Raw genomic sequence first — 22,084 nt, 5'->3', positions numbered from 1 at the left:
GCACACTGCCTGCAGGAACAGTCCATACATGCAGTGTGCAGAATGCAGAGATAGTCCATACATCCAGTGTGCAGAATGCAGAGATTGTCCATACATCCAGTGTGCATGAAGCAGGGACAGTCCATAGATACAGTGTGCACACTGCAGTGACAGTCCATACATCCAGTGTGCAGAATGCAGGGACAGTCCTTATGTGCAGTGCGCACACTGCAGGAACAGTGCATACATCCAGAGTGCAGAATGCAGGGACGGTCCTATGTGCAGTGTGCACACTGCAGTAACAGTCCATACATCCAGTGTGCAGAATGCAGAGACAGTCCTATGTGCAGTGTGCACACTGCCTGCAGGAACAGTCCATACATGCAGTGTGCAGAATGCAGAGATAGTCCATACATCCAGTGTGCAGAATGCAGAGATTGTCCATACATCCAGTGTGCATGAAGCAGGGACAGTCCATAGATACAGTGTGCACACTGCAGGAACAGTCCATACATCCAGTGTGCAGAATGCAGAGACAGTCCTATGTGCAGTGTGCACACTGCAGGAACAGTCCATACATCCAGTGTGCAGAATGCAGAGATAGTCCATACATCCAGTGTACACACTGCAGGGGCAGGCTATAGATACAGTGTGCACCGTGCAGGAACAGTCCATACATCCAGTGTGCAGAATGCAGAGATAGTCCATACATCCAGTGTGCAGAATGCAGAGATAGTCCATACATCCAGTGTGCACGAAGCAGGGACAGTCCATAGATACAGTGTGCACACTGCAGGAACAGTCCATACATTCAGTGTGTAGAATGCAGAGACAGTACTATGTGCAATGCGCACACTACTGGAACAGTGCATACATCCAGAGTGCAGAATGCAGGGACGGTCCTTATGCGCAGTGTGCACACTGCAGTGAAAATCAATATATTCAGTGTGCACACTGGAGGGACAATCCATAGAAACAGTGTGCACACTGCAGTGACAGTCCATACATCCAGTGTGCAGAATGCAGAGACAGTCCTATGTGCAGTGTGCACACTGCAGGCACAGTGCATACATCCAGAGTGCAGAATGCAGGGACAGTGCGTATGTGCAGTGTGCACACTGCAGGAACAGTGCATACATCCAGTGTGCAGAATGCAGAGATAGTCCATACATCCAGTGTGCACGAAGCAGGGACAGTCCATAGATACACTGTGCACACTGCAGGAACAGTCCATACATCCAGTGTGCAGAATGCAGAGACAGTACTATGTGCAGTGCGCACACTACTGGAACAGTGCATACATCCAGAGTGCAAAATGCAGGGACGGTCCTTATGTGCAGTGTGCACACTGCAGTGAAAATCAATACATTCAGTGTGCACACTGGATGGACAATCCAGAGAAACAGTGTGCACACTGCAGTGACAGTCCATTCATCCAGTGTGCAGAATGCAGAGACAGTCCTATGTGCAGTGTGCACACTGCAGGCACAGTGAATACATCCAGAGTGCAGAATGCAGGGACAGTGATTATGTGCAGTGTGCACACTGCAGGAACAGTGCATACATCCAGTGTGCAGAATGCAGAAATAGTCCATACATCCAGTGTGCACGAAGCAGGGTCAGTCCATAGATACAGTGTGCACACTGCAGGAACAGTCCATACATCAAGTGTGCAGAAAGCGGAGACAGTACTATGTGCAGTGTGCACACTGCAGGAACAGTCCATACATCCAGTGTGCAGAATGCAGAGATAGTCCATATATCCAGTGTGCACGAAGCAGGGACAGTCCATAGATACAGTGTGCACACTGCAGTGACATTACATACATCCAGTGTGCAGAATGCAGAGACAGTACTATGTGCAGTGCGCACACTACTGGAACAGTGCATACATCCAGAGTGCAGAATGCAGGGACAGTGCTTATGTGCACACTGCAGTGGCAGTCCATACATCCAGTGTGCAGAATGCAGGGACAGTCCTTATGTGCAGTGTGCACACTGCAGGAACAGTCCATACAGCCAGAATGCAGAACACAGGGACAGTCCTTATTTGCAGTGTGCACACTGCAGTGAAAATCAATACATCCAGTGTGCACACTGCAGGGACTGTCCATAGATACAGTGTGCACACTGCAGTGACAGTCCATACATCCAGTGTGTAGAATGTAGAGACAGTCCTATGTGCAGTGAGCACACTGCAGGAACAGTGCATACATCCAGTGTGCAGAATACAGAGATAGTCCATACATCCAGTGTGCACACTGCAGGAACAGTCCATACATCCAGAGTGCAGAATGCAGGGACAGTCCTATGTGCAGTGTGCACACTGCAGGAACAGTGCATACATCCAGAGTGCAGAATGCGGGGCCAGTGCTTATGTGCACACTGCAGTGACAGTCCATACATCCAGTGTGCAGAATGCAGAGATAGTCCATACATCCAGTGTGCAGGATGCAGGGACAGTCCATACATCCAGTGTGCAGAATGCAGAGATAGTCCATACATCCAGTGTGCAGAATGCAGGGACAGTCCATACATCCAGTGTGCAGAATGTAGAGATAGTCCATACATCTAGTGTTCAGAATGCAGGGACAGTCCTTATGTGCAGTGTACACACTGCTGGAACTTTGCATACATCCAGAGCGAAGAATGCAGGAGCGGTCCTTATGTGCAGTGTGCACACTGCAGGAACAGTCCATACAGCCAGAGTACAGAACACAGGGACAGTCTTTATTTGCAGTGTGCACACTGCAGTGAAAATCAATACATCCAGTGTGCACACTGCAGGGACAGTCCATATATACAGTGTGCACACTGCAGTGACAGTCCATACATCCAGTGTGCAGAATGCAGAGACAGTCCTATGTGCAGTGTGCACACTGCAGGAACAGTGCATACATCCAGTGTGCAGAATACAGAGATAGTCCATACATCCAGTGTGCAGAATGCAGGGACAGTCAATACATCCAGTGTGCAGAATGCAGGGACAGTCCATACATCCAGTGTGCAGAATGCAGAGATAGTCCATACATCCAGTGTTCAGAATGCAGGGACAGTCCTTATGTGCAGTGTACACACTGCTGGAACTTTGCATACATCCAGAGCGCAGAATGCAGGAGCGGTCCTTATGTGCAGTGTGCACACTGCAGGAACAGTCCATACAGCCAGAGTGCAGAACACAGGGACAGTCCTTATTTGCAATGTGCACACTGCAGTGAAAATCAATACATTCAGTGTGCACACTGCAGGGACAGTCCATATATACAGTGTGCACACTGCAGTGACAGTCCATACACCCAGTGTGCAGAATGCAGAGACAGTCCTATGTGCAGTGAGCACACTGCAGGAACAGTGCATACATCCAGTGTGCAGAATACAGAGATAGTCCATACATCCAGTGTGCACGAAGCAGGGATAGTCCATAGATACAGTGTGCACACTGCAGGAACAGTCCATAGATACAGTGTGCACACTGCAGTGACAGTTTATACATCCAGTGTGCAGAATGCAGAGACAGTCCTATGTGCAGTGCACACACTGCTGGAACAGTGCATACATCCAGAGTGCAGAATGCAGGGACGGTCCTTATGTGCAGTGTACACACTGCAGTGAAAATCAATACATCCAGTGTGCACACTGCAGGGACAGTCCATAGATACAGTGTGCACACTGCAGTGACAGTCCATACATCCGTAAAAAGCAAAAACGGGGAGAAATAATGTATTTATCCTCGTTTTGCCAACTTAAGACCAGGATTTTTTGCCGATGCCTCCTACGTATGCCACCCTTGTACATACGGGGCAATGTCAAATACAATAGGTACTGCGCAACACCCACTGCCCACCCCTTTCACGTTAAACATAGTGTGAAAGTGTGCCTTATGTACAAGGCAGCGTTAAGCCACAGTAAATGGCTTAACACTGCCTTGTACATAAGGCAATGCCCCTATCGACACAGGAATGTCACACAAATTGATGTTCTGGTGGCAATAGGGGTTTGTACACATGCCCCTACATCCCTTCCCATTGTAATTTTGTATTATAGTTGTAAACAACATTTTTCGACCAGTCTGTCTCTGAGCGAAAGTGTTGTGTGCTGACTTTTTGCAATGCTGCCCGGCGGGCTACAGTGCTGATTATATTTATTTATTTATTTATGTTTGTTTTGAGAGTTTTATAGAGCGTGAACTAGACCCTTGCGGGTATCAGATCGCTTTGCAAGGTAGAGTCTTAGTTACATAAAAACACGGTAAATAGTATACATTTCTCTGATTGACAATGGTAGTGTAATTAACCAATCATTGATACCCGGTATAAGATACAAAAAAAGCGTTCCCTGTATATCAAGTATAATATAGATACAATATCTAGGATACCTGGCCCGGGCAGTGAACATTGTAAAATTTAATGTGGAGGATACGAAGGTCACCAATGACACCAGCCCCTGCTCAGGTGAATTTAGCCATGAGGAGCGATTTCACTTCTTTTTTGAAAAGTGCAATAGATGGATTAAGTCTGGTTTCTGGGGGTAAAGCATTCCAAATTCTGGGTGCCATCCCTAAAAATGTTCGGTTATACATTTTTTCTTGTTGAATCTTTGAGGTTTCAGTAGAAGGTTGTTAGCACTTCTTAAGGATCTAGCCCCACACGAGGGCACCAGTTTCTGTGCCAGATAGCTGGGTGTATTGTGATGAATGGCTTTATGAGTCATACATGCTATTTGCCAATGAATTGTGGCTTCAAAAGGTAGCGAGTTAAGGGATTTTAGGTCAGGGGACATGTGGGAACTTCTTTTGGAGCCAGTGATAAGCCTCGCTGAGGCGTTGATTGAGACTCTTAGTGGGGCTGTTGCCACTCTGGGCAGGCCGCAGAGAGAGACACTGCTGTAATCCACTCTCGAGACAACTAGAGCTTGTACCGCCAGTTTGAAGTCCTTATCTGGCAGGAAAGGTTTCAGTTTTTTCAAAGTGCTTATCTGAAAGTTTGCTCCTTTTGTTACGTTGCTGATGTGTTTTTGCATATTGAGGTTTCTGTCCAGAGATATCCCAACGATTTTGCTGAATCCATGATGAGGGGTTGACAATTAAGTGCAGTAAGGTGTTTGATCCAGTCTTGCATTATGGGTACTTGGGCAGGGGGAGCGATGAGGAGGAATAAGGTTTTGAGGGCATTCAGTTTTAGGTGATTTTCTGCCAGCCATGTCTGAGTTTTTCCGAGAATATTGTTGAACGATTTGATATCTTCTAGGGTTCGGATCTTCAGGTATAGTTGTGTGTCGCCAGCGTACATGTGGTATTGCACGTTAGACGAGTAGAGAATATCAGTCAGGGGTTCCATGAAAAGATTGAACAATGTCGGAGATAATGCAGATCCTTGTGGGACTCATAAAGTGACCGGAACAGGTTTAGACAGGGAGTGATTGACCTTGAATCATTGTGATCTGTTTTGGAAGAACGAGGAAAACCAACTTAGAACTGATCCACCTAAACCCATACTGTGTTCCAGAAGATCTATCAGATTATCATGTTTGACAGTGTCAAAGGCCAAGGAAAGATCTAGTAAAAGAGTAGGCAGGCCCCGTTCTGATCTAGGATTTGTAGGGCATCGTCGATTATATGGGTCATGGCCATTTCAGTGCTGTGACCTGCACGGAAACCTGATTGGTATATGTTGAGTAGATTAAACTGTTGAATATGTCTTAGCAGCTGGATGTGTACACATTTTTTTAAGAGTTTGGCCAGGGTAGGTATGTTGGATATAGGATGGTAATTGTTTAAGTCTGCAGCGTCCGCCGTGGGTTTCTTTAGAATGGGGTAACCCATGCCCTGCCTTAAGGGTGTCAGGGATGCAACCTTGAAGTAAGGAATTATTTATGATCTTGGTCCAGAGAGGTAGCAGCAGCGGGGTGAAGGCGTTTACTAGGTTTGCTTGGAGACGGTCAACTAAGTGATTAGAGGATTTAAGGCAGTGAGCATTTTGAGAATAGATTCTTCATTATAGGGGTTGTAGGTTGATGCATTGTTTTTTAGTTCAAACTTTGATGAGATTCGGTGTGGGGAAGTTAGAAGGGATGGTGCAGAGTTCATGTGTGCGGCCGAGTGTGTGATTAGATTGTTGAGACGGTCCTTCTCTATGGCATTGGTCTTCTGAGAGAAGAAGGCAGCAAATTCTTCCACGTTGGATCTTGGGCCAATTTTATCCTGGGGTCGGTGAGGTGCATCCTTAGATTGAGTTTTGATTAACTCGAAGAGCTTTTTGTGACTTTTTTTGCCTGGTCTAATTGGTGACTGAAGAAGTCTGCTTTAGTGCGCTTGATCTTTCTGTAGTATGCATTTCTTTTCTTACTTAGTGCCTTGAGGTGATTGGCGGACAGAGCTGCTCTCCATCTGCGTTCCAAAACTCTTAGGGATCGTCTATCCTCGTTGAGTCTTCCAACATACCATGGTTTAGTGTCTTTTGTGGAGACTCTCTTTAATTGAAGGGGGGATGCCTCATTTACAATCATGTTCATCGAGTTGAAGTAGTGATTGGTGAGCTCATGAACATCGGCTATCCCTATGGGGGAAGAAGTAAGTTGTAGCTGGAGGTTGTGAGTGTGTTAGGGTCAATGTTTTTCAAGTCTCTCTTCCATACTTTAGGCCTTATGGGCTGACCCAAGTTAAGTTTCACTGTTTCATTGATGAAGATGGTGATAGTATGATGATCCGACCAATTACATGGGAGGGTTGTGTCTAACTGGATGCAATCAATATATATATAGGAGCAGACCATGTGTACTGGCGTGCGACAATGCAGGGTTTGATTTAGACGCATCGTCGGTCAGAGAGCTCAACTTAACTTCAGGGATGTCGGCACTCACATGGAATCAGTTCATTTATAACTAAGCAGCACCATTGGAATTGCCAGACAATAACTCTCTCCACCATAATTAGTTAGCATTGCCAGCCATGATGCCACAACCTATATACAGTGACATGGTTCTGGTCACCACCACGGCCAGGCACTCTCTGATGTGAGTGAGCTGCATTCTCAACACAGAGCCTTGATGTTCAGGCACCGTGGCCTTCAAAGCGCAGCACAGACATTCACGGTCATTCAAGCACTCTAGTCTGGTGTGTCTGAGTCACGGCCAGCACTGCGGGTTTACAGGTGTCCCCTACCTAGCAAAAACATAAATAGCCACTTTTCATGCCAGGCTGTAAGAAGATACTGTCTAGAGCGCTTCACAAAAGCACCAGTTATGTTAGAAAAGGACAGGTGCATTTACTTTTAAGCACAGGGAGATTAACTGATTGGCCCAGGATCATAGGAGATTGACTGACGCTGAGACTTGAACCTGGTTCCCTAGTAACTAGGTCAGCAACTCTGGCCATTACCGTTACACCAGATGTAGATTTAATGCATACGCCAAGGAAGTTTGCCATTTCTTAGGTGCTTCTGCCTAGCACAAACAAGTATTTTGAATGCAATCGGTTCGCATTCAAGCGAGTTTGAGCTATTGCTATTGTGAATAACAATGCCTTTTATTTATGTGTTTTAAAACATAAATAAAAGGTATTTTCACTTACAATAATAATAGCTTAAATTCTCGCAAATGTGAGACCTATTGCATTGCAATAAGGGGCCTTCTCGACCGCTTGTTAGAATGTAAATATCAGAGGACGAGACCAGCCTGCGAAGTCTTCAAAGTAGTGACAAATAGTGCAGTCAAGAAGATGTGTGAGTGTTGTAAATTGCACAGACACAAAGTGTGAAGTGAGAGTTACATAGGATCCAAGCTATAAACGCTAACAAAGCGCTCCAACACCTTTCACTCTGTGATTACACTGTCGCGGCTCAGGATTAAGAGCGGGAGAGGAGCGGCTATTTTCTGCTCTCTCTGTAATTTGAGTGTGCAGTGTGGCATTGCGTAATGTCATTGTTATCTTTGGCCTAATAAAAAACACTCCAGCTGTAGTAGGGCCCTGGCTTCACCGCCTGGTGCAGGGCGGGCTGTGCTTTATGGCAGGCATGGAGGAAGGGAGCGAGGGATGGTCTTGGCTGCAGCTCTGAACATGTACATTCCACCTGCTATTACTAGTGAGCAAGAGGCGCTGAGGTGGTGGTATTGGTATTTGTGGTGGTGGTATTGGTATTGGTGGTAGCGGTATTGCTGGTGGTCGTGGTATTGGTGGTAGCGGTGGTGCTGGAATTGGTGGTATAGGTGGTGATATTGGTGGTATTGGTGGTGGTGGTATTGGTGTTGGTGGTGGTATTGGTGGTGGAGTATTGGTGGTGGTATTGGTGATGGTGGTAGTATTGGTGGTGGTGGTATTGGTGGTGGTGGTATTGGTGGGGTATACAACGTTTACAACGCAACTTTTACAACGCACTACCATTACAACGAAACTTTTACAACACAACATCCATTACAACGCATACATTTACAACACAGTCATTACAACACATGACACTACAACGCACACCACTACAACGCATACCATTACAACGCAGTCATTACAACACATACCATTACAACGCGAAACTTACCATCCAATACTTACCCTACTGTTGCACCCCCTGGAGTTAGAATAGTAATTTTTACCCCTACACTATCCAATATTTTCCCTACTGTTGCACCCCCTGGAGTTAGAATAGTAATTTTAACCCCTACACTATCCAACACTTACCTTATTTGCAATGTAATTTAATGCGTTGTAATGGTATGCATTGTAAATGTAGTCTGCGTTGTAGTGGAATGCGTTGTAAAGGTATTTTTTAAGTATTCGTTGTAATGGTATGCGTTGTAAAAGTGTGCGTTGTAATGGATGTTGCGTTGTAAAAATGCGTTGTAAAGGTATGCGTTGTAAAAGTGTGCGTTGTATCGTCATACATCCATTGGTGGTATTGGTGCTGGTGGTATTGGTGGTGGTATTGGTATTGGTGGTGGTGGTATTGGTTGTGGTATTGGTTTTGGTGGTATTGATGGTGGTGGTATTGGTGGTGGCGGTGGTATTGGTGTTGATGGTGGTGTTACTGGCATTGAAGGTGGTGGTGGTATTGATGGTGGTGGTATTGGTGGTGGTATTGGTAGTGATATTGGTGGTGGTATTGGTGGTGGTATTGGTGGTTGTGGAGGTATAGGTGGTGGTATTGATGGTAGTGGCATTGGTATTGGGGGTGGTGGTGTTATTGGCTTTGGTGGTGGTGGTATTGCCGGTGGCCTTATTGGTGGTGGTATAGGTGAGGGTATTGGTGGTAGTGGTAATTGTGTTGATGGTATTGGTGGTGGTGGTGGTGGCTTAACGCTGCCTTGTACATAAGGCAAAGCCCCTATCTCCACAGGAATGTCACAAAAAGTGATGTTCTGGTGGCGATAGGAGTTTGTACGCATGCCATTACATCCCCTCCCATTGTAATTCATATTATAGTTGGAAACAACTTTTTTCGACCAGTGCTTCTCTGAGCTGAAAGTGACGTGTGCCGATATTTTGCAGCTCTGCTCGGCGGGCTACAGTGCTTATTATATGTAAGAGCAGACCATGTATGGTGGTAGTTGTGGCTGTGGTGGTGGTGGTGATATTGATGGTGGTATTGGTGGTGCTGGTATTGGTGGTATTGGTGATGGCATTGGTGTTATTAGTGGTGGTGATATTGGTGGTGGGGTATTGGTGGTGCCATTGGCGGTGGTGGTTGTATTGGTGGTGGTGGCATTGGTCATATTGGTGCTGGTGGGATGGGTGCTGGTATTGGTGCTGATACAGCATGGAGGCCTGCGCCAGGGTCTCAATGCCTTGTGCCAGCCTGAAGCCTGTGGGCCATCTTTACAGCTGCACTTCTTTCTCGTTGCCAGGTCCGTCGCCGCCTCGAGACCTCCATGGCAGTGCCCTGTCTGAAAATTCGGTGCAGCTGACCTGGTCGCCACCCGAAGACCCCAATGGAGGGATCATTAAGTACACGATCGAGTGCCAGGCGATGGCAGTGCCTGGCGAGCAGAAGTGGATCGATACCGACAGTGAGAACGAGACCCGGAAACTCATCGCTGGGCTGAACGCCAGCACCGAGTACCAGTTCAGAGTCCGCGCCAACTCTAGGATCCCAGGAGACTGGAGCCAGCCTGTGAGAGTCCGCACGCACCATGAAGGTAAGGTCATTGGTGCAAGGGAGGTGTGATCCAGTGGCGTAATAAAACTTGAGGGGGCCCCTGCAAAGTACAAGTACTACCAGTCAGGAGCTCTCAGGTCAGGGGCTGCCACCGGTGCAGGTCCCCCCTCAATGCTCAGGGGTTCCCACACCGTGGGGGGCTGCAGGGAGGCTAATGTTATGCCACTGGTGTGATGAAGAGGAAGAGGTGTAGTGCGGTGGCCAGGTCGGCTGAATCCAGAACACCGGGGCTCATGGTTCGATCCCTGGCGCCGGTAGCAGGTTAGCCCAGCACCATGTGACTCTGGACAATAGCTTGCTTAATCTTCCCGATGATCCCCCGTACTTTGACACCCTTAGGGGTAATTGTTCGCGCTTTACAAATACTGGTATTATTATCAAGGAGGGGGGCTGAATCCAATCCTGTGGAGAAAGGGAAGAGGAAGTTAGACGCCATCAATGCAGGAAGATGGTTGAGGGAAGGGGTGGTAGAGCCCTTACCGTGGTTGCCAAGGCCATCAGATTGGTGGAAGGGCCAGCGTTAACTTCTGTGTAGGAGGGAAAAGATGTCTACAGACTAGGGCTGGGGACAAGAGGTGTGAGGGTAGGGACAGGCCAGTAGTGCTGAGCACAGGAGCTCTGATAAAGAGATGGACCAATCTCTTACGTTGGACCAAGGTGCGCGATGGAAGATAGGACCTGCTTCGGCTGGGCCAGAGGTTGTGAACATTACCTGTGTAGGTGTCTGGTCAGCTTCAACCAGCCTGGACGAGACGCTCTTGGGTCTCACCTGCAGAACCACAATGAAAGCATGCTTTGGAAAGTGCAAAATGTGCTGGTGGCTGATAGACTGCTCACACCAAGTGCTATTCATAGCAGAGAAGGGACACTCCAAGTCTGAACTCCAGAGTGAGGAATAGGATTTATTAGAGAAATGAGTTAGAATGTGTCTCTGAAGGTTGTGCAAAATGTTTGTAAATAGTCTTTGCTAAATTACGCCAAATCTCAGGTAAATGAAGGTGCTCTAAAAACCACATACGATGCGAACAGTAACCGCTAGTGTTAGCTCATGTTGTTTCTCATGCTCACAACGTAGGATTTTTCCCCAAGCAGAGGACAAATTACACAGCATGTTGTAATGGCGTACTATCAGGCATTAGTGTAACTTGAAATGTCAGAATATATGCAACAATATACTAGCATAATGAAAATTCCACCAGGTCCTATTCTGAACCAAGGGTAGGGAAAAGCCAACAGCAAATAGATCTACAGTCCAGGTGTGAACCATTGACCAAATGCTGCAGGTCAGGGTTGAACTCTAGCTGGATAAACAGTTGGAACAGCTCAGGCTTTACCCCTAAAGCAAGCTCATGTTTCACCCTTAAAAGAATTAAAAGAATATACAGCCCAGGGTTGAACCCAGAGTGATGAACAGAAGGTAAGGCCCACCCCTGTAGTGATGACCAGATGGTGCAGTCCAGGTCTCACCCTTAAAGAGAAGAGAACACCAGATGGACAGGTTTTGGTGCCACAAAAGGGATGTCTCATTGACTCCAGTCATGTTTCTCCTCATTCTTTCTACAGATCTGCAGAACCTCATCCCCAGCATGGAGAGCCGGAGCCCCCAGGCCTCGCGGGGCAACCAGAAACTGCTGCTGGCGATCATCGGCTCCGTGTCGGTCACATGCATCACGATCATCATTGCGCTGCTGGCCCTCTTCTGCATCAAGAAGAACTTCTTCCACCGACCAAGGACCTTCACCTACCAGACTGGATCGGTGAGTAGAAATCAGCGCTCTCCTCATCGCTGAGGGGTGACTCCTCAAAACACCGCACTCCCACACTCCTCATCCTTGACAGGAGAAATACAGATAAAGAAAAACATGAAGACAGCTTGGTAGACACAGCAAGGTGGGAGGGGCACAAGGGCAGTGCAGCAGTGATGCACAGGCTGGACCCTCACCCTGACACAGGGGAGGCAAACAAGTGGACATAATTAGAAGAAAACCCACGCACTCATCAATGTACTTCAATTTGTAAATAGGTAATCAAAGATCCTCTGGTTAGTGTGCTCGTGGGGTTCACCCTCCACTCATGGGTGATGCAAAGTAAAACACCGTATCCACGTATAGAAAACTACACACGTTAGTAGTAAAGCCCGTGACAATAACACTGGAGCAAGGAGACACAACATCGATATACTGGAAAATAAAGCAAAAACCGCAAAACAATGCCAAACAAATGAAACACTCAGCATGTTGGCAGGCAGAGCGAGTTACATACGCCTCCTGTGAATAAGACCACATAAGCACAAGCACAAGCCGACTACACTAGACACCGGCAACACACTCACACAAATACAAAGTAGCAAAATACATCTGATCTGGAGCACACACTGTGCCAAAGTTCAGAATAGACTGGAAAACCTGCATGGACATACTACTTACATGACAGTGTACTGACCAACACATGGTGTGTTACCAGAAGGTACACCTTGTCATAACCCGCTGTGTGATTCAATCTCTACACCTATTATCTGTGAGCGATGATCATATTCCGTTCGCTAATACTGCATTCAATAGAATTCATTTATCTCTGTTTACTGTATTCTGCTTTCTTTTCCCTTCCAATAGACTGGTCTCTTGCTCTGGGTCACTTCTCAGAGGATTGACCAGAGCCTGAGGTCTCCACATGGCCTTTCTATCAGTATCCCTTCAATCCATAGGTTAACTAGGCTCACTCAGTGTCAAAAATGTGGGGTACTCCATCACAAATGAGGCCCTGACCAGCCGGGCCTTTGACCTCTACCTTCTGACCAGTCTGGTCCTTTGACCTCTATCCTCACCTCTGACCTGACTTGTCTGGTCCTTTGACCTCTGCCTCCTGACCTGTCTGTCCTTTGACCTCTGCCTCCTGCCCTGTCTCCTTTTACCTCTACCCTCATCTCTGACCTGTCTAATCCTTTGACCTCTGCCCTCTCCTGTCCTCTCCCCTTCTCTCTGATCTTACCTGTCTGGTACCCTGACCTCCACCCTGTCTACTCTTCTTCCTCAGGGAGAGGAGACAATCCTCCAGTTCAGCTCTGGGACGCTGACGTTGACGCGCCGCCCGAAGCCGCAGAGTGAGCCACTCACCTACCCCATCCTGGAGTGGGAGGACATCCGGTTCGAGGACATGATCGGGGAGGGGAACTTTGGCCAGGTCATGAGAGCCATGATCAAGAAGGACGGCGTCAAGGTCAGCGCCGCCATCAAGATGCTGAAAGGTGAGCATGAGCAGGGGGAGACCCAGAGGAATGTGCAGGAAGAGAGTCTGTGACCCAGAGGAATGAGTAGGGAGAGAGTCTATGCCCCAGAGGAATGTGCAGGGAGAGAGTCTATGCCCCGGAGGAATGTGCAGGAAGAGAGTCTGTGACCCAGAGGAATGAGTAGAGAGAGAGTCTGTGACCCAGAGGAGTGTACAGGGAGAGAGTCTGTGACCCAGAGGAATGTGCAGGGAGAGACTCTGTGACCCAGAGGTATGTGCAGGGAGAGAATCTCTGACCCGAAGGAATGTGCAGATAGAGAGTCTGTGACCCAGAGTAATGGACAGGGAGAGAGTCTGTGACCCAGAGGAATGAGCAGGGAGAGAGTCTGTGACCCAGAGGAATGTGCAGGGAGAGAGTCTGTGACCCAGAGGAATGAGTAGGGAGAGAGTCTATGCCCCAGAGGAATGTGCAGGGAGAGAGTCTATGCCCCGGAGGAATGTGCAGGAAGAGAGTCTGTGACCCAGAGGAATGAGTAGAGAGAGAGTCTGTGACCCAGAGGAGTGTACAGGGAGAGAGTCTGTGACCCAGAGGAATGTGCAGGGAGAGACTCTGTGACCCAGAGGTATGTGCAGGGAGAGAATCTCTGACCCGAAGGAATGTGCAGATAGAGAGTCTGTGACCCAGAGTAATGGACAGGGAGAGAGTCTGTGACCCAGAGGAATGAGCAGGGAGAGAGTCTGTGACCCAGAGGAATGTGCAGGGAGAGAGTCTGTGACCCAGAGGTATGTCCAGGGAGAGAGTCTCTGACCCGGAGGAATGTGCAGGTAGAGAGTCTGTGACCCAGAGTAATGGACAGGGAGAGAGTCTGTGACCCAGATGAATGTGCATGTAGAGAGTCTGTGACCCATAGGAATGTGCAGGGAGAGAGTCTGTGACCCAGAGGAATGGGCAGGGAGAGAGTCCGTGACCCAGAGGAATGTGCAGGTAGAGAGTCTGTGACCCAGAGTAATGGACAGGGAGAGAGTCTGTGACCCAGATGAATGTGCATGTAGAGAGTCTGTGACCCATAGGAATGTGCAGGGAGAGAGTCTGTGACCCAGAGGAATGGGCAGGGAGAGAGTCCGTGACCCAGAGCAATGTGCAGGGAGAAAGTCTGTGACCCAGAGGGCTGAGCAGGGAGAGAGCCTGTGACCCAGAGGAATGTGCAGGGAGAGAGTCTGTGACCCAGAGGAATGTGCTGTTGAGAGAGTCTGTGACCCAGAGGAATATGCAGGGAGAGAGTCTGTGACCCAGAGGAATGAGAAGGGGAGAGTCTGCGACCCAGAGGAATGAGCAGGGAGAGAGTCTGTGTCCCAGAGGAATGAGCAGGGAGAGTCTGTGACCCAGCGGAATGAGCAGGGAGATAGTCTGTGACCCAGAGAAATGTGCCGGGGAAGAGTCTGTGACCCAGAGGTTTGTGCAGGGAGAGATTCTGTTCCCCAGAGGTATGCCTCTCCCGATTAAAAGTTACTTGCATAGCCTGGGCTCGATTTCCCGTCCTGCCCGCCCCGGTCCGACTCGGCAACCAGTGCCGTTGAGCGGAGGGCGGGTCAGGCAGAGCCAGGTCACTTCCGCACTTCCGCATTGACAGAGCGGTCAGCGCTCTAGTTGCTGTACCTGAGGGTATTTAGCCCCCTCGTCACAGTAAGCGCGCAGCGGTCGCGCGCAGCGAAGCGCCTGAGACGCGCCAGAGAGAAGCCCGTCTGCGCCCGTCCGCGACAGGACGTGGCTAGGGGCTATGGACGTTCCATATAAGTCTACTAAGGTATATAGACGGTCTTACTCTTCGCAGGCCTTACTGCGCCTACGCCCTACTGTGTTAACTCCTGACTGTAAGCTACCATTTTTCTGTTTTCCCGAAGGACCTTTCTCATGTAGATCGTGCTATACACAATTTCAGACAGTTAAACATTCCTTCGAACAGCGTCCCTGTAATACTCCTAAAGTATCGATACAGGAGGGAAGGATTCTGTTGTGTAATGTTAGATCCTTGGTTAAACACTCCTTCGAGGTCTGGGACCTAATCTCTTCCCAACAAGCAGATCTCTGCTTTTTAACAGAAACATGGTTGAAGCCCCATACCACCCCCGCTATTACCCTTGGAATACCCGAGGGTTACAAGATTATCAGATTAGATCGACCCAAAAAAATCGGTGGGGGAATAGCAATTGTTTTTAAAAATGAGATTTCTGTTTCGGTCATTGATCAGTGTTGTAATTCAGACTTAGAAATGATGATTTTTAGGATTGGCTCCTCCACCAAACATAGTAGGAAAGGAGCCTTGGTTTATCGCCCACCGGGCCCTTTAAAAAATGCGTCCAAACAGCTAATGGAAGCACTAGCCCCCCATGTGTGTCAAGATAAAGATTTCCTGTTGCTCGGGGACTTTAATATTCATAGTGAAGAAGAGGCCAACAATGATGCACAATCTTTTCTAACTGACATGTCTCTTCTAGGATTAAAGCAATGTAACCATGGACCTACACATCAGGCAGGACACACCCTGGACCTGATTATATCCAACTTCCCTGGTATTAAATGTTGTACACCCAAACAATATCCTTGGACAGACCACTTTGTACTTGAGTTCTCCATGCCGATAAGTGACTACCGACCTATCTCCCACATACAAATTCCTCCTAAACGCAGACAGTGGCACAAAATAACTAACACTGATTTTGCGCAGAAATATCTCTCTCCCCCTATTCTCTGTACAGATGACATTAATACTGCCCTCTCTACTTGGGATTCTGCAGTCACTGCCGTGGTACAACAAATTGCCCCGATGAAGACTTTTAAAATTAGTCTAGCCAGGAAGCAAGAGGTCTGGTACTCAGAGGAACTGCGTAATCTCAAACGCTTAGTTAGAAAGGCGGAGAAAACTTGGAGAAAAACCTCCTTGGAGGAAGACAAAATCAAATACAAAACTAATCTTAGTACCTATCACAAAGCCATAAGATCTGCCCGGAAAAACCATGTCACTGCCCAGTTAGAAGCAGCCGGCAATGACTCAAAAACTCTCTATCAGATTGTTACAACATTTCTGAAACCCAAAGCGTGTGAAAGTGCAGACATGGCCTCACAACAGCTTTGCGACAGCATTTCCTGCTTCTTCACAGACAAAATCGATGCCATCTACAATAAAATAGAGGCATACAGTTCTGGCATAAGTAGCCAGGATAACCCTACTCTGGTACAGACTGCATCTACTAACATCTATTCTTTCAATGATTTCCCTGAGATATCGTTAGCAGAGGTTGAGAGACTGTTTACGGACATCAAAAGTGGAAGTCCCGCGGACTTGCTTCCAGCCAGACTTATGGGCCCTCTAGGGAGTACACTAGGCCCTGATGTTCAGAAACTGGTGAACCTCTCACTTACATCTGGAGTTGTCCCACAGTGCTGGAAAAAAGCCCTAGTTAGACCCATCAGGAAGAATTCATCTGTTCCTTGGACCAACATGTCTAACCTGAGGCCTATCTCCCTCCTACCATTCTTAGGGAAAATTATTGAAAAACATACCAATAAGCACCTATCCACCTACTTGGAACAGTCTGGTAGCCTCGACCGATCTCAGTCAGGCTTTAGGCCAAAATTCAGTACAGAAACGGCCTTGCTGTCGGTAACGGACGATCTGCGGCTGTACCAGGACAGGGGCTACTCTGTTGTCCTGGTGCTGCTAGATTTATCGGCAGCGTTCGATACGATTTCCCACACCATTCTGATCGAACGACTGTCCAGGAGTGGAATCGGCGGCAGGGCACTGGACTGGATCAAGAGCTTCCTCTCCAACCGCACCCAATCTGTCAGCATGGGTGAGTTTAGGTCGGAAGAGGTTAACATCACCAAGGGAGTACCACAGGGCTCTTGCTTGAGCCCGACTTTATTTAATACCTATGTGGCTCCCCTGGCAGATGTTACCAGAGCTTTTGGGTTCTACCCAGTGTCCTACGCTGACGACACGCAGCTGCTCTTCCCTTTTAAACACCTTTCCCCGGAAATAATACAATCTTTTTCCGATGGGATGAAGGCAGTTGCTAGGTGGATGTCCTCCAACCTCCTTCAATGTAACGTTGGAAAGACGGAGGTGATGCTCTTCGGGGAAGCTAGGATTCAATGGTCCCCCGACTGGTGGCCTTCAGACTTGGGCCCAGTTCCTGAGCCCAAAACAGTAATCAAGAATTTGGGAGTCACATTGGAGCCGGAGCTGACCATGAAACATAATGTTAACATCACTGTGGGATCCTGTTTCCATGCGATTGGTCTGCTCCGTAGGATTTTTCCTTTTCTACCGGACTCCCATAGGAAAACCTTAGTTCAAGCTCTGGTCATAAGCAGACTTGATTATTGTAACGGTCTTCTGGCAGGTGCAAATGAGGAGGTTCTAGACCGTCTACAGGTGGTACAAAATACCGCAGCTAGGCTGGTGTTAAATGTACCTCCTAGATCCCCATCCAAACCATTACTTCAAAAACTACATTGGCTACCAATACGCCAACGTGTGAAGTTCAAGACCTGCTGCGTTATCCATAAGGGACTTAATCAATTGGGACCAGAGTATCTAGCCAGCAAGTTTGTTCCTTATGCCCCTATTCGATCCCTCAGATCCAGTGACCAGCTGTTACTGAATGTTCCTAGGATAACCAAATCCAGACTAGGTGGTAGGGCCTTGTCTGTAGTAGGTCCTAATCTTTGGAACTCCCTCCCACTTTCACTAAGACAGTGTCATAACCACCTCCAATTCAGAAAATGTCTGAAAACCTTTCTGTTTGGCTCAGTTTAGTTGTTTATTTTCTGGACTCGGAACCTCACAATACTCTCTTTTTAATTGAAATGCTCCTTTGTCAGTTGTGTTACTGGTTGCCAACAGCGCGGAGATACTCCTTCGGGAGTCTATTCACAGCGCTATAAAAACTCGCAAATAAATAAATAAATGCCTAGAGCGAGAGTCTGTGACCCAGAGGAATGAGCAGGGAGAGAGTCTGTGACCCAGAGGAATGAGCAGGGAGAGAGTCTGTGCCCCAGAGGTATTCCTAGGGAGAGAGTCTGTAACCCAGAGGAATGTGCAGGGAGAGAGTATGTTACCCAGAGGAATGTGCAGGGAGAGAGTCTGTGCCCCAGAGGTATGCCTAGGGAGAGAGTCTGTGACCCAGAGGAATGTGCAGGGAGAGAGTATGTGCCCCAGAGGAATGAGCAGGGAGAGTCTGTGACCCAGCGGAATGAGCTGTGAGATAGTCTGTGACCCGGAGAAATGTGCAGGGAGAGAGTCTGTGACCCAGAGAAATGTGCAGGGAGAGAGTCTGTGCCCCAGAGGAATGAGCAGGGAGAGTCTGTGACCCAGCGGAATGAGCAGGGAGATAGTCTGTGACCCAGAGAAATGTGCAGGGGAAGAGTCTGTGACCCAGATGATTGTGCAGGGAGAGAGTCTGTGCCCCAGAGGTATTCCTAGGGAGAGAGTCTGTGACCCAGAGGAATGTGCAGATAGAGAGCCTGTAACCCAGAGGTATGCCTAGGGAGAGAGTCTGTAACCCAGAGGAATGTGCAGGGAGAGAGTATGTGACCCAGAGGAATGTGCAGGGAGAGAGTCTGTGCCCCAGAGGTATGCCTAGGGAGAGAGTCTGTGACCCAGAGGAATGTTCAGGGAGAGAGTCTGTGATCCAGAGAAATGTGCAGGGAGAGAGTCTGTGCCCCAGAGGAATGAGCAGGGAGAGTCTGTGACCCAGCGGAATGAGCTGGGAGATAGTCTGTGACCCAGAAAAATGTGCAGGGAGAGAGTCTGTGACCCAGAGAAATGTGCAGGGAGAGAGTCTGTGCCCCAGAGGAATGAGCAGGGAGAGTCTGTGACCCAGCGGAATGAGCAGGGAGATAGTCTGTGACCCAGAGAAATGTGCAGGGGAAGAGTCTGTGACCCAGAGGATTGTGCAGGGAGAGAGTCTGTGCCCCAGAGGTATGCCTAGGGAGAGAGTCTGTGACCCAGAGGAATGAGCAGGCAGAGAGTCTGTGACCCAGAGGAATGTGCACGTAGAGAGCCTGTAACCCAGAGGTATGCCTAGGGAGATAGTCTGTAACCCAGAGAAATGTGCAGGGAGAGAGTATGTTACCCAGAGGAATGTGCAGGGAGAGAGTCTGTGCCCCAGAGGTATGCCTAGGGAGAGAGTCTGTGACCCAGAGGAATGTGCAGTGAGAGAGTCTGTGCCCCAGAGGTATGCCTAGGGAGAGAGTCTGTGACCCAGAGGAATGTGCAGGGAGAGAGTCTGTGCCCCAGAGGAATGAGCAGGGAGAGTCTGTGACCCAGCGTAATGAGCAGGGAGATAGTCTGTGACCCAGAGAAATGTAAAGGGGAAGAGTCTGTGACCCAGAGGATTGTGCAGGGAGAGAGTCTGTGACCCAGAGGAATGAGCAGGGAGAGAGTCTGTGACCCAGAGGAATGAGCAGGGAGAGAGTCTGTGACCCAGAGGAATGAGCAGAGAGAGAGTCTGTGACCCAGAGGAATGAGCAGGGAGAGAGTCTGTGACCCCGAGGAATGTGTGGAGAGAGAGTCTGTGACCCAGAGGAATGTGCAGGGAGAGAGTCTGTTCCCCAGAGGTATGAGCAGGGAGAGAGTCTGTGACCCAGAGCAATTAGCAGGGAGAGAGTCTGTGTCCCAGAGGAATGAGCAGGGAGAGAGTCTGTGACCCAGAGGAATGAGCAGGGAGAGAGTCTGTGACCCAGAGGAATGAGCAGGGAGAGAGTCTGTGACCCAGAGGAATGAGCAGGGAGAGAGTCTGTGACCCAGAGGAATGAGCAGGGAGAGAGTCTGTGACCCAGAGGAATGAGCAGGGAGAGAGTCTGTGACCTCGAGGAATGTGAGGAGAGAGAGTCTGTGACCCAAAGGAATGTGAGGAGAGAGAGTATGTGACCCAGAGGAATGTGCAGGCAGAGAGCCTGTGCCCCAGAGGTATGCCTAGGGAGAGAGTCTGTGACCCAGAGGAATGAATGTGCGGGGAGAGTCTGTGACCCAGAGGAATGAGCAGGGAGAGAGTCTGTGACCCAGAGGAATGAGCAGAGAGAGAGTCTGTGAACTCGAGGAATGTGAGGAGAGTCTGTGACCCAGAGGAATTGGTAGGGAGAGAGTCTGTGACCTAGAGGAATGTGCGGAGAGAGAGTCTGTGACCCAGAGGAATGTGCAGGCAGAGAGCCTGTGCCCCAGAGGTATGCCTAGGGAGAGAGTCTGTGACCCAGAGGAATGAATGTGCAGGGAGAGTCTGTGACCCAGAGGAATGTGCAGGGAGAGAGTCTGTGAGTCAGAAGAATGTGCAGGGAGAGAGTCTGTGCCCCAGAGGTATGTGCAGTGAGAGAGTCTGTGACCCAGAGGAATGTGCAGAGAAAGAGTCTGTGACCCAGAGGAATGTGCAGTGAGAGAGTCTGTGACCCAGAGGAATATGGAGGCAGAGGCTTTTCATGCAAGAAGAAGTCTCAACATATGTGTATATTTCCAACTAAAGTACTGGGTTCTATAGCACCCACCACAGTGTTGTTTATTGTTACTTATTTCTTTGTTGATATTTTTATAAATGTAGTTATCTTATTCATTTACAATGCTGGGTGCACCTACCAGGAAATGAACCTTCAGTCTTCAAAATACACACAATTATCTATAGCCCAATGCTTCACCCACTGAGCTATCCTACCACTTGACCTATGTTACAATCATCCTGTAGGTTATAAAATAAGTAGGTTTATTAGGTTTAGTTCAGGCTACAGGTAGGCCTCACCATGACCAGCATCCTTGCTGTTCAGCCCTTTCCTTCAACTGACACCCCTTTCAACAAAAACACTCTCAACATGGTGATGACCTCACATGCTGGCTAAGCAGCAAAGGAACAGAGCACTAGGGTAGAGGGCATTGCAGAATACACTGGGTCCAACAACCTACAATTGATTTAGTGACTAAAGTCATGAGGAGAGAATAAGAAGGGAGACAGTTGGTGATATGGTAGCTAACAATTGCTGCAAACATCTACAAAGTGTAGTTCATTGGACCGGTTCCTTAAACAGTATATAAGTTTCATCTTGTGACCACATTACGCACAGGAACACAGGTGAGCAGCCCATCTCTCATCAACCTCAGGACTGACATGGGGACCCTGTGACACATGCTGAAGGATCATGGGACCATAACCGATCTCCCATTAACCTCAGAACAAACGTGGGATCCCTTTGCCACATCCTATGGAGGATTACAAGACAGCGAGCGATCTCTCCTCCCCCACATACCAGAGATGTGATCTGTGTTCCACACACCATGAAGACTTGTCTGAGAAAACTTCCAATATGTTCTAATTGAGTAACTTGTCCCTAATTTTTACATTTGAGCCATAGAGATATCAAGGGTCGTGTTATACTTAGAGAGTGTGTCCCTGTTTGAACCGCGGCACGCCTTTAATGAAGTTCATCAGGTGCAGAACGGTACAGTGCCCTGGGGGCAGCACATTAGAAAATGAGGGACAGCTTTGAAGCGGCCGCTCTGCCTTTCACAGTGCAGCGTTCACCTGACCTCCATTGCAAAGGCGAGACAGAGATCCCCTTGCAGGCAGGTGCAGTAGCTGAGGTGAACTGCCCCACTGCCCCATACTGTGTGCTCTGGTGGGTACTGGTAAAATGACAGGTGATGCGAGCAATCAAGAAGGGCTAATCTAAAGTAGTTTATAATAGCGGT

The 22,084-nt window shown here is 48.4% G+C and overlaps 1 protein-coding gene across 1 annotated transcript in view; it reads left to right on the top strand.

The window, feature by feature from the left end:
- Nucleotides 1-22,084, top strand: part of TIE1 (tyrosine kinase with immunoglobulin like and EGF like domains 1) — a 314,542-nt gene that overhangs the window by 210,988 nt on the left and 81,470 nt on the right. Inside the window, exons 13-15 of the mRNA XM_078672346.1 lie at nucleotides 9,811-10,101; nucleotides 11,685-11,878; nucleotides 13,155-13,365. Coding sequence (XP_078528472.1) covers nucleotides 9,811-10,101; nucleotides 11,685-11,878; nucleotides 13,155-13,365 — 696 coding nt within the window. The remainder of the gene's footprint in view (nucleotides 1-9,810; nucleotides 10,102-11,684; nucleotides 11,879-13,154; nucleotides 13,366-22,084) is intronic.

The sequence above is a fragment of the Lissotriton helveticus genome, chromosome 1_2 (genome assembly GCF_964261635.1).
Source record: "Lissotriton helveticus chromosome 1_2, aLisHel1.1, whole genome shotgun sequence".
NCBI lineage: Eukaryota > Metazoa > Chordata > Amphibia > Caudata > Salamandridae > Lissotriton > Lissotriton helveticus.
Note: the sequence above shows the minus strand (reverse complement) of the source record. Positions and strands in the feature narration are given on the sequence as shown.